The sequence below is a fragment of the Doryrhamphus excisus genome, linkage group LG12 (genome assembly GCF_037039965.1).
Source record: "Doryrhamphus excisus strain RoL-2023G ecotype Guam linkage group LG12, RoL_Dexc_Guam_v1.1, whole genome shotgun sequence".
NCBI classification, from domain to species: domain Eukaryota; kingdom Metazoa; phylum Chordata; class Actinopteri; order Syngnathiformes; family Syngnathidae; genus Doryrhamphus; species Doryrhamphus excisus.
The window spans coordinates 4,377,895-4,391,296 of record NC_136368.1 but is presented as its reverse complement, the minus strand read 5'-3'; the positions used below and the strand labels follow the sequence as shown (position 1 = coordinate 4,391,296).

At 34.4% G+C, this 13,402-nt stretch overlaps 1 protein-coding gene across 9 annotated transcripts in view; it reads left to right on the top strand.

Moving 5' to 3' along the window:
- LOC131136350 (dedicator of cytokinesis protein 9) overlaps window positions 1-13,402 on the top strand; it is a 97,783-nt gene that overhangs the window by 53,862 nt on the left and 30,519 nt on the right. For all 9 annotated transcript variants that reach the window (XM_078795342.1, XM_078795341.1, XM_078795338.1 and 6 more), the window contains exons 6-20: window positions 1,346-1,441; window positions 2,636-2,770; window positions 6,269-6,443; window positions 7,197-7,249; window positions 8,125-8,199; window positions 8,307-8,447; window positions 8,546-8,758; window positions 8,829-8,951; window positions 9,042-9,124; window positions 10,729-10,851; window positions 10,991-11,070; window positions 11,148-11,335; window positions 12,921-12,986; window positions 13,060-13,152; window positions 13,218-13,341. In XM_078795342.1, the coding sequence (XP_078651468.1) occupies window positions 1,346-1,441; window positions 2,636-2,770; window positions 6,269-6,443; window positions 7,197-7,249; window positions 8,125-8,199; window positions 8,307-8,447; window positions 8,546-8,758; window positions 8,829-8,951; window positions 9,042-9,124; window positions 10,729-10,851; window positions 10,991-11,070; window positions 11,148-11,335; window positions 12,921-12,986; window positions 13,060-13,152; window positions 13,218-13,341 (1,768 nt within the window). The remainder of the gene's footprint in view (window positions 1-1,345; window positions 1,442-2,635; window positions 2,771-6,268; window positions 6,444-7,196; window positions 7,250-8,124; window positions 8,200-8,306; window positions 8,448-8,545; window positions 8,759-8,828; window positions 8,952-9,041; window positions 9,125-10,728; window positions 10,852-10,990; window positions 11,071-11,147; window positions 11,336-12,920; window positions 12,987-13,059; window positions 13,153-13,217; window positions 13,342-13,402) is intronic.

Genomic DNA, 13,402 nt, shown 5'->3' with positions numbered 1-13,402 from the left:
GTTTTCTTATTTGAATATTTTGACTTTATTCATATAATTAAAACTATAAATAAAACTATAAATAAAACTTTTCCCCAACCAAATGTTGCAAAAAAAATCACAATTTTATTTTGTTTTGTTTCTCATAATATTATCATGGTATTCCGATAATATTTTGACATTATTCTCCTCATGTTCTAACTCTTTTCCAAGCTAATTTTCCAAAAAATGCAACTTTATTTTGTTGTATTTTGACTTGTAAAAAATATGACTAAAATTACTTTATTTTCCCTAACAATATTGTGAGTTTATTCTCATAAAATTGCAACCTTTTTTATTAGACTGCAAACATTTTCTCTTAATATTTTGCCTCCATTCTTATAAAAATTGCAGCTGCTTTTCTCCAACAAATTTAACTTTCTTTGAAGTTTTCTTATTGTAATATTATATTATATATTATAAAACTTTTCCCCAACCAAATGTTGCAAAAAAAAAATCACAATTTTATTTTGTTTTGTTTCTCATAATATTATCATGATAATATTTTGACATTATTCCCCTCATATTCTAACTTTTTTCCAAGCTGATTTTCTAAAAAATACAACTTTATTTTGTTGTGTTTTGACTTCACATATGTATTTTTTATTTAATGTTCCAACTCCCTGCCACTAAAATTACTTTATTTTCCCTCATAATATTGTGAGGTTTTTCTCGTAAAATTGCAACCTTTTTTTATTGGACTACAAACATTTTTTCTTAATATTTTGCCTCCATTTTTCCAAAAATTGCAGCTGTTTTTTTCCAACAAATTTAGCTTTTCTTATGACGCTATTCCTATAATATTTTGACTGTATTCATATAATAATATAACTTTTCTCCAACCTAATGTTGCAAAAAAAATCTGAATTATACCCTGTTTTGTTTCTCATAATATTACAACTTTTTTAAAATGCCTTGTTAGCCACAAATGGCACTTTGGACACCCCTTATGTACTGTATCTTTAAGAATCCCCATGGGCGTACCTTGAGGAATGCCTGTCGGCAAAGGTCATAATGTTTCTCACTGCCTCTCCTCACAAGCAGACGATGAAACCAAGATGATGAGATGATACGTCACAAATGCAAAGATCTCACTATTTATTTGGGCTCACACGCAGAGTTTGTTGAATGTTCTCCTTGCCTGCTTGTTTGGACTTCTTCACACACACACACACACACACCACATTGGACCCTGTGGAGTCTCCAAGCCAGACACCAGAAAGGCGGTTCTTTGCCATGATAGAATGTTCTTATGAAATATTATTCTTTCTACATAGACTTAGACTGTAGACTTAGATCTATATCTCATAGTTCATGTCTCCTGCAGGATACAGCCTCCCTTGGATCCCAGAAGGACGGGATCACCAAACATGGTTGGCTCTATAAAGGCAACATGAACAGTGCCATCAGTGTTACTATGAGGGTGAGTAAGATATTCTTTTTACAACTCTACAAACTGAATGAGTGCCTAAATAAAGATAATAATGCTATAATAATAATAATGCTATAATAAAGTAAAACGAGGTCTTACGAAGTCTTCTCCTCTGATTTTTACTCAACATTTTCTACAAAATGAGGCTTGTATTTTCCGGAGTTTAAGTTTAACAGTTATTCAGCTAGGAGCGGCACGGTGGTCGAGTGGTTAGCGTGCAGACCTCACAGCTAGGAGACCAGCGTTCAATTCCACCCTCAGCCATCTCTGTGTGGAGTTTCCATGTTCTCCCTGTGCATGCGTGGGTTTTTTCCAGGTTCTCCGGTTTCCTCCCACATTCCAAAAACATGCTAGGTTAATTGTACTTTGAGGTAAACATGCACGGCGGTTGAGTGGTTAGCGCGCAGGACTCACAGCAGTAGGAGACCCGAGTTCAGTCCCACCCTCAGCCATCTCTGTGTGGGTTTTCTCCCAGTGTTCCGGTTTCCTCCCACATTCCAAAAAACATGCTAGGTTAATTAGCGACTCCAAATTGTCCATAGGTACGAATGTGAGTGTGAATGGTTGTTTGACTATATGTGCCCTGTGATTGGCTGGCCACCAGTCCAGGGTGTACACCTTGTGAGGAAAAAGCGGTAGAAAATGAATGAATGAATGAGTTATTCAGCAAGGGGCGGCACGGTGGACGAGTGGTTAGCGCGCAGACCTCACAGTTAGGAAACGAGGGTTCAATTCCACCCTCGGCCATCTATGTGTGGAGTTTGCATGTTCTCCCTGTGCATGTGTGGGTTTTTTCCAGGTTCTCCGATTTCCTCCCACATTCCAAAAACATGCTAGGTTAATTGGCGACTCCAAATTATCCATAGGTATGAATTTGAGTGTGAATGGTTGTTTGTCTATATGTGCCCTGTGATTGGCTGGCGACCAGTCCAGGGTGTACACCCCGCCTCTCGCCCGAAGACAGCTGGGATGGGCTCCGGCACCCCCCGCGAAAATTAACATAGCCGTTTAATGTTAACAAAGTTCACCGAGCTCCCAATCTCATTACACATCACCGAATGGTTTAAATTAGCCTTCCCATGGATGTTCATTCCTTGGTTTAGTATGAATTCACATTAAAAAAAATGATGAATTCATGTTAGCGAAAGCTAAAGCAGACTATGTTGTTTGTTTTGATTTCATTAGTCGTTCAAGAGGAGGTATTTCCATCTGACTCAACTGGGAGACGGCTCTTACAACTTGAACTTCTACAAAGACGAAAAAATATCCAAAGAACCCAAAGGAACCATTTTCTTGGACTCCTGCATGGGCGTGGTTCAGGTAAGAATTCCGCCGTTTCCATCTGTGAAACCACCGTGACCCTGAACTCAGCATCTGTGGTAGCGCGGCGTGCAACCGGCACCAAACGCGGTCATCACTCCTGATGTGTTTTCCACTTTGCTGCAAATAAAACAGGCTAAAGTTCAAAGCTAATTGCCCAGAGTCTGATGCCCGGCCCGCTACAAGTTATATAAGTCTCTTAAACTGCGCGTTCGTGTCTGGGGACACGTCAGAAACGTTTACAGCACTTTACTGCCGACTGGTAAAACACGGTGAATGCTGAGGCCGCACTTCCACGCAACCTCTTGGCAATCATTGCCACATGCTAGCGTCTGCATGGAGGCCCAGATATATATATACATATATACATCGTATACATACATACATACTGTACATAAGAGTTCCGTTCCTAGACCGTGATGGGAATCCTCTTTTGGTGTCATTTGAATCTTACACCAAAATGTCTTTTTTTCCCATTTTTGCGATTTATTTCCGACTTATTTCCTTCATGTAATATTTTGACTTTATGACAATAATATTTATGGTAATGGCAATGGTTTTATTTCATTTGAACATGCATCAGATTACAATTGAATGCATCCCATAATCAGTTCACAGTTCCACATGTCCAAAAGGAGTAGGAAGAAGCAAAGCTTATTAAATCCTACCCCTCCATCTGGTACTTTTACAATCAGTAACTGTTACATTTGTTCACTTCCTGCCTTTCTGATATATTTTTTTATTTTTATTTATATATAGTTTTTTTTATTTTTTTGTAATAATTATTTTTATTTTTATTTTTTGACACATACTAAAGTATGAGGCGATATGACCATACTATAGCATAATGTGTACCATAGTAACTGTCAATATAGTGATATATATAGCACATCATGACTTATACTATACTAATAATACTAATTATTATAATATAATTCTAATAATTTTAATACTAATTATACTAATAATTATTATTTATTATTTAATTTCTGCTCTTGCTACTAAAATTATTTCATATTTCATAATATTACAAGTTTATTCTGGGAAAAACTTTTTCATTAAAAATGTTGACTTTATTGCTTTTTAAATTTCTGCTGTTGTTTTTTTTAATTTTCCAATTATTAATTTTTTTTCTTGTAAATTTTCTCCTCTTAATTATGAGTTAATTCCCAGAATATTTTGCCTATTATAACTTTCTCCCCAACCTATTTTTTTTAATTTTCTCATAATAGTAAAACTATTTTTAAAAAATCATTAATTTCAACTCTAAGTATGAAAATGAAAAAAATTTTCATCATCAAATTATCCCGAGTTTATTCTCGGGAATTTTTTTTCACGTTAGAAAATGAAACTTTTTTCTTTTTCTTAATCGTCATAAAATGAAGAAAATTTTTGCAGTTGTCTGTTTTTTCCCCCAACTATTTCAACTTTCTACTTATAAATTATTTATGATTACTTATTCCCACAATATTTCCATCACATAACTGATTTACCAAACATCACAACTTGATATGTTGTTTTGTTTGTTTCTAATAATATTACAATAATATTACTCTATGCGATATTGCAACCTTGTTTTTATTTTTTTCTTTTAATATGATGACTTTATTCTTGGAAAAATGACTGCTGATGTTTGAATTTATCCTTTATTGCCCCTGAAAAATGCATTAGTAATAATAATAAATCAGGAATGAAAAAACCAAAACCAAATCCTGGGTAAGTTTTGTACAAGCGGCCTTACAATTGGGCAACATATTGAAAATCCCCCAAAAGAATGAGAACCTGCAGATGTTTTTACAGTACGGAGCTGCAACAGCATCTGGAGTGACATCATACTGGAGGCTGGATCTGCTCCCTCCAAATATACCGTAGGATAAATTCAACCACATCAATAACTCATCAAGGCACGATGGAAAGTAGGAGTCATGCTGGGAGATGAAGTCACAGCGTCCACCTGCTGTATCAGATCATTAAGTCTGTTATGGAAGTTTAACTGTGGGGCTAAAACACTCCTCCATGTTTATTCAGCCATTGTGTATATCATAGCCAACCTTCTCCCCTCTGCTCCCACTCCCACTCCCACTCTCTCATCACACGATTTTACAATCACTGCTTTGGATTTGAGAACGGTCCAATCCACGGATGATTGCAAAGTAATTATCTCTTTTTAGGTTTTCTCTAAATTGTGTTGCTTACTTTAACAAATGCAGCCAAGTCAGCAGTTTTATTTTTGTTACTTTTTTAATATTAATTATTTTTTTGTGCATCCTCTCCACCACATTTCACGACAACCCCTGAAAATTTGGCAGGGGCTATTTTTTTGATGATGCTGTACCCCTGAAATATAACATTTTCACCAGGCCTGATGCACCTTCAAACTTTACCTTACCTTACCTTACCTTACCTTACCTTACCTTACCTTACCTTACCTTACCTTAACTATAATAATTTATCATATATAATAACCATCACTAATAACTGAATACGTAGAACACAATTAAATAAAATAATACTAATATATGTACAAAATAATTCATTAAATAATATTAAAAATAATTAATTAAATAATATTAAAATTAAATAATTTAATGCAAATTTAAGAATCCATAATAATATTAATATAACATTAATAAATATTTCAGGTAAATTTCAGAATGACATAGAATGAAATGAAATGAAATTAAATTAAATTAAATTAAATTAAATTAAATTAAATTAAATTAAATTAAATTAAATTAAATTAAATTAAATTAAATTAAATTAAATTAAATTAAATTAAATTAAATTAAATTAAGCCAAGTGAGCAGTTTATTTTTTATTATTACTTTTAATATGAATTCTTTTTTTTTGCATTCTTTCCACCACATTTCACGACAACGCCTGAAAATTTGGCAGGGGCTATTCTTTCGTGATTAGGATCCCTGAAATATACAAATTGTGACATTAAATACAATGTCTTCAAGAGAGCTCTTCACGCTTTGGTGCTTGGGCCTGAATAACAGTGACACAAGTAATAATAACAACAATATTACAAATACCATCACTGTAGTAAAATGAAAAAGCAATTTTAAATGAAGGTACTCTGACTTGAGTGACAGCTTACATCTGGGATCCTCCCCTTTTTTTCCAAAAAGTGACTCACAGTTTGTACACATTTGGAACCAAATATATAAAGTCCTTCAGTCCAGTACTTTGATTATACAATTGTAACACTGTCATGTTGATGTTTTGTTGCCTAGCGATGGTGATGACGTTAGCCTTGAACTGAAGCAAGATGTGCTGAGATAAGATTGGATTCTATTAGAATCAAATGTTATGCAGAGACTCGACAATAACATGATGTTAGCTTTGGAGAGGAACACACATCTGGACGGCTAATATTAAATTATTACAATTAACTCCATCACGTATTTGGATCAGCGTGCAAGAAAAGCATACTTCCAAATCTGACATCTGACCTGACATCCAAACCTACCAAACATACATTTGTGATTGCAGAACAACAAAGTTCGGAGGTTTGCTTTTGAGCTGAAGATGCAGGATAAGAGCACCTACCTGCTGGCTGCAGACAGCGAAGGGGAGATGGAGGACTGGATCAACACCCTCAACAAGATCCTGCACAGCAGCTTTGAGATCGCCATGCAGGAAAAGAGGAATGGAGACATCCATGATGGTGGGCATCCTCTTCTCGCTGGCCTTCTATACATTTAACTGCACATTACGTATTATATGTTTATATAAAATAAATATACTCACAATATAATGTCAACCCAATTAATTAGTTGCAGACAACCAAAATATGAACAAAAATACATTTTAGTATAATTATTTTAGAATAATTCAAGTTTTACATGAAGAAAACAATGCAAAATAATAGAAACAGAGTGGAGACATAGTGGCGCTTGAGATATCCAAAATTCCAAAAATTTAAAATTTAGCTTGACGTAGATTGAAAATTTACAACAAATTTTATGCAGTTTAATTGATAATTGTAAATACATTCAGACCTCAGTTTTTGTACACGCCAGTTTGCCGAAGATTCGTTTTTTTGATGAGAATTTGTGCCCAAATTTGTCCTGAGGAAGAACAAAAATGTACCAGTAATTTGCCATTTTTAAAAAATACAATCAGACATTGTTTTTAGTACACCACACTTTTTGTATGATTCCTAAAAAAATTCCCCAAATAGGCTGCACGGCGGTCAAGTGGTTAGCACACAGGCCTCACAGCTAGGAGAACTGAGTTCAATTCCATCTCTGTATGGAGTTTGCATGTTCTCCCCGTGCATACGTGGGTTTCCTCCCACATTCCAAAAACATGCTAGGTTAATTAGCGACTCCAAATTGTCCATAGGTATGAATGTGAGTGTGAATGGTTGTTTGTCTATATGTGCCCCGAGTGATACATGTTTGTTTATTTTTCCTAGATGATGATCTCGGAAAGTCCGACAGTTCCTCTGGCAGCATGGACAGTTTTCAGGTAAGCATATTTAGTCGGGGATTCTGCTAGCTAATGTGTCCCCTTGCTCATGCAAAATAAAACACAACTAATGTTGATTTAAAAGGAATTAGATCGTGATTAATTAGAATTAATCCACAGCAATTATATATATATTATATACATTATAATGAAACTAATTTTTTTCAATGGTGATCATTTGACAGCACTATTTTAAATCTTATGTAAATCTTATCTTATTTTACTATTATTGTACTATTTATTATTTGTGTTTGTCTTTATAAATAATAAGTAAATATTTGTTCATATTTTTATACAAATAGTAATTAAATTGACCAAATTAAAACAAATATGAATTTTTTAAAATTCTTAAAAAGTATTAATTAATAATACAAATATTTAAAAAAAATACATTATTATTATATTCTATAAATTATTATTATGTAATTATGTTTTCTTTGGTATTTTTATTTTTAAAAAAACATTTTAAAAATTTTATTATTATGTAATTATGTTTTCTTTTGGTTTTTCATATTTTTATACAAATAGTAATTAAATTGACCAAATTAAAGCAAATTTGAATGTTTTTAAATTCTTAAAAAGTATTTATTAATAATAAAAAATATGTTACTAAATAAATTATTATTATAATGTTCTATAATTTATTATTATGTAATTATGCTTTCTTTTGTATTTAAAAAAAATTATTAAAACATATTTTAAAAAATAAATTATTATTATAATGTTCTATAAATTATTATTATGTTATTATTATGCTTTCTTTAGTATTTTTTAAAACATATTTTATTTAAAAAATATTGAAAAAAAATAAATTATTATTATTATATAAATTATTATTATGTAATTATGTTTTCTTTTGTATTTTTTTTGTTTAGAGCGCACGAGATATCGAATCAAGGATGAGGAACGAGACGAGACTGAAGCTGTTCATTCTTGACCCTGACACACAGGTAGAGTCATTCCCTTATGATATCTCTACATGCGCTAGTACGACACAGTACTTGTACTGGTACACACCCCGTACACCTGACACATTGTCTTGTACTCTTTTTTTTAGAAACTGGACTTCTCCGGAATCGAACCAGATGTGAAGCAGTTTGAAGAGAAGTTTGGCAAGCGTGTGCTGGTGAACTGCAACGACCTCTCGTTTAATCTGCAAAGCTGCGTGGCTGAAAACGAGGAGGGGCCCACAACCAATGTAAACGTTGTACTTTTTCCCCTCCCCAATAAAACACAAGTCGGTGGAGCGGTGTTAGCGTGCGGGGTCTATTACCGTACGCATGCTTGCTTCTTCAGGTGGAGCCTTTCTACGTCACTCTGTCGCTGTTCGACATCCAGAATGGAAGGAAGATCTCGTCTGATTTCCACGTGGACCTCAACCATCCATCTGTCAGGGGCATGATGCCCAATTATGACAGTCAGTATATAAACGGAGGCGGAGACGCTTACCCTGAAGGTCCACGCTTGGAGCACGGGGTCCCGGAGACAGTCTTACGTTATCCCCGACAGGTGAAAACAGCATGAAACCAAAATGAAGGCGTTGCCAACGTAACGAAATTCTGTCTGTAATTCTGGACAGGGAGTGTTCTCGGTCACATGCCCCCATCCTGATATCTTCCTGGTGGCTCGCATTGAGAAGGTGCTGCAGGGGGGAATCAACCACTGTGCCGAGCCTTACATGAAGAGTTCCGACTCCACCAAGGTCTGGTCCACGTGAGACCTTATCCTGACCAAACACATAAATGTCCATCTTAAGAAAATATTAATATTATTTTCATGTTTTTTTTACTAGGTGGCTCAGAAGGTCCTAAAAAACGCCAAGCTGGCATGCAGCCGCTTAGGCCAGTACAGGATGCCCTTCGCTTGGGCAGCAAGGTAAACCCGTTTATGTGTATGAGCTCCACTGGGTCCGACAGAGTCCTGACCTTAAAACACCTTTGGGGTGAACTAATGTAGAACTAAGACCCTCCCGCAGGTTCTGCAGCTGTATCCTCCAAAATCTTGCAGAAAATCTTCCCAAAAGAGATTATTGGCTCCATATTATTTTCAAAATATCATAATACATTTAGTCAGGGGTATGCAAAGTGCAGTTCTGAGTTAATATGAGGTAGCTTACAATGCTGTCATTGGGACACACCTATTTCGACTACATTGCATGGTTTGATATCCATGTTACGTTCATGCATTAACACGTACACTGATGATAAACATGGAATAGTTATAGTGTCTTGCCATATTTTGATTATTTGAAACATTACCCAAACTCCTTTCTGCATTAATACACATACTTGTGCTATTTCCGTCAACAACACGCGACAACACTTACTAATTCAGAGCTCGCTATCCACTCTTCCGTCTGTGAATGACGCCGAAGCGATCGGTTAGCGAGACGTGTTAGTCCGCCATATATAGTTTTTCATGTTAGCTTCTACAATGATAATATCATTATAGCGTGGTTAATAATAGTCAAGTCAGTTGTAATGTAAATGGAACACTGTGGGTTTTTTTTTAGTTTTAGCATCAAAATAGATATTTCCCATGACGTCCATTGTTAGCTAGCCCATAGTAACTCGTTTTCTTGTGTTATATGTACAGAAAAGAGAAATAAATATGTCTTTAAAGTCCCTTTAAAGACATGAAATTTCAAAGATGTGTTTTTTTAAGTGCTAATATGATGGGAAAAACAAAATAACTGATAAAGTTGTAATTTATTTCAAAAAGTTACAATATTGAAGAATTAAGTCATAATGAATTCACAAAAAGAATTGTTTGAAAATCAAAAAAATACATTATACAAGAATAAAGTGAAAATATTAAGAGAAAATGTGTATTGTAATGAGAACAAAAAATGTTGCAATTTTACACCAATAAATCTGTAATATTACGAGGAAAGATTATGTAATTTTAGTAGTTTAGAGTTTTTATTATTATTATTATATTACAGAAACAATGTTTTATTTTTTAAATGGTAATATTATGAGAAACACAGAAATAAAGTTGTGAAACACAGAAATCGACCTAAAAAAAACACCAACAACAAAAATGAAAACCAGCTATCATTTTCCAAGAATAAAGCCAAAATATTAAGAGAAAAAAGTAGCATAGAGGTGAAGTAATAAAGAAAAAAAAATTATTTAAAATTAAAAGGTTGGTATAGTATGAAAAACCAAGAAATTTCTTGAAAATTAGGTTGGGAAAAAGTTAAGATATTATAAGGGTGAGGCGGAAATTTACAAATATTAATTAAGAAGGAAGTTGAAATATTTGGAAAATGTCCAAAAAAACATGAAGTTAATATTAGTAAATGTGCTTTGTCAAGTACTGTAAAACACAAAGCTCATATGTATTTTTTCCTTGAACTATACACGATATGACTTCTGAGAAGGTTTACAAAATATCAATGTGACTTATATTTTTTATATATTTTTTTTTAGTGAGACCGTATATATTTTTTATACAGTCAGTTATCTTTGTTGCAGGCCGCTGTTCAAAGACGCTTCAGGGACGCTGGACAAAAGCGCCCGCTTCTCGCCGCTGTACAGACAGGACAGCAACAAGCTGTGCAACGACGACATGCTCAAACTGCTGGCTGACTTCAGGAAGTACGCACCGGGCACCTTTTGGAAAGCCGCCCATTGCTAACATAAATCAAATGTTCCTTCAGCTTGTTAAACACCCCGATCGATGCCTTCCATTCAGTGTTTATGACAGCAGACATCTTTAACAGTTGTATCATTCCAGGCCAGAGAAGATGGCAAAGCTTCCCGTTATCCTGGGAAACATCGACGTCACCATCGATAACGTCGCCCCCGACTTAACCAGTAAGGTCTCACTCAGCTTGTCTTGCAGTGGTTTCTCCTTCCTGCAGATTGTTGATGTGATTTTTGTCGCGTCGCAGATTGCATTTCTTCATCCTACATTCCCGTGAAGCAGCTGGATGTGAGCGAGAAAAGCAGCATCTTCTTTGAGGTGGAGGAGTTTGTGCCATACATCGCCAAATGCTCCCAACCCTTCACCATCTACAACAATCACTTCTACGTCTACCCCAAGCACTTGAAGTATGACGGACAGAAGTCCTTTGCAAAGGTATCCCAAGCTCCTTAACACACCTTTTTGCAGTGTTTGGCTGGCGTTGTCAGATGTGACTGATATGACTTATGTATGACATTTAACTTTCTACAGCCTTATTTGGCGACATCTAGTGGCCACAATAATGTACATGTATTTTGTGACGCACAAGAATTGAATGATACAAAGCAGGGGTGTCCAAAATATACCAGCGATGGCCCCCATGGTGACAAATGAAAGAATGCAATTTGATATTTTGTAAAGCAACACATGTAGTTTTGCAAAAAAGTTAAAAAAATGCATCTCAACTTTGTCATATATGTAGGTGTCAAAGCTTATTATTAGTATTTACTCTTTTTTCCTAATTATTTTTTTAGGTTTTTTGGAGGTTTTTTTTTGTTTTGGTATTACGAATTTTTGACAGAATATTTTGACTTAATTCCTATAATATTATAAAATTTTCCCCCCAAATAGTTTGTTTCTCATAATATCACCACGATATCTATTGTCTTTAATATTTTTACTTTAATTGTATTATTTTTCCTCATAATATTATGATTTTATTCTCCTAAAATTGTGACTTTTTTGTGGTTAGAAGATGATTTTTTTTCTTGTAAAAAAATTATGTTTGGTATTACAATTTTTTGCCCAGAATATTTTGACTTAATTCCCATAATATTATAACATTTTCCCACCCAAATAGTTTGTTTCTCATAATATCACCACAATTTTTTTGTCTTTAATATTTTTTATTTAATTGTATTATTTTTCCTCATAATATTATGATTTTATTCTCCTAAAATTGTGACTTTTTTGTGGTTAGAAGATGATTTTTTTTCTTGTAAAAAATTATGTTTGGTATTACGACTTTTTGCCTAGAATATTTTGACTTAATTCCCATAATATTATAACATTTTCCCCCCCAAATAGTCTGTTTCTCATAATATCACCACGATTTTTTTGTCTTTAATATTTTTACTTTAATTGTATTATTTTTGCTCATAATATTATGATTTTATTCTCCTAAAATTGTGACTTTTTTGTGGTTAGAAGATGATTTTTTTTTCTTGTAAAAAATTATATTCTTGTACAATTACGGCCGTTTTTTTTAACCAACCTTTTCAACTTTCTTCTTGTAAATTGTCTCTCATAATAGTGACTTTTAGTGTAATATTTTGTGTATATTCTCAGCATGTAAATTTATCTGCAATCTAAATTTTCCAAAATTATAACTTTTTTTGTTTTACATAATATGAAGACTTAATTAACATGTTTCTTTTAATATTTTGACTTTATTCCTGTAATATTAATGCTGTTTTTCTTTTTTTTTTTTGTTAAATTATATTTTTAAAATGTGATGGGGGCCAATAAAAGCAGCTGGGAGCTGCACATTTCTTCAGGGCCACATTTTGGACACCCCTGATGTAACCATTACCCCGCTCCCTCGGCTTTATCTTTTTGTCTTGTGTCTGAAATGTTGTTAGGAGCAGCACCATGACACATAAATAGAGATAAATTAATAACTTATATATAGCACAATCTGTTTTCCCTCATGTTGTATTTTTTGTGATTAACCGGAACAATCGTTGTCGTTTAACAAAAGGCGAGGAACTTAGCTGTGTGCATCGAGTTCATGGACTCAGATGATGAAGATGCTTTACCACTAAAGGTAACCATATCCTGCAAAAAGCTCCTCGAAGTGCGACCAGAAGCTTTAACCAGACATTGCTATCATTTCACAGTGCATCTATGGGCGGCCTGGAGGACCTTTGTTTACTAAAAACGCATTTGCAGCAGTATTACATCACCAGCATAACCCTGAATTCTATGATGAGGTAAGCGTCCTATTTCATGTTATTTCCAATCCGCAAATGTTTACTTGTGGGTGCTTTCATCCCAGTTCAAGATTGAGCTTCCGACCCAGCTTCACGAGAAACACCACCTGCTCTTCACGTTCTACCACGTCAGCTGCGAGAGCAACAGCAAGGCCAGCACGAAAAAGAGAGAGCAGGTTGAAACGCAAGGTAGCGTCGTCTACGTGAGATGTACCACGTCCCCGGGGAACACTTTACATTCCTCGTTCTT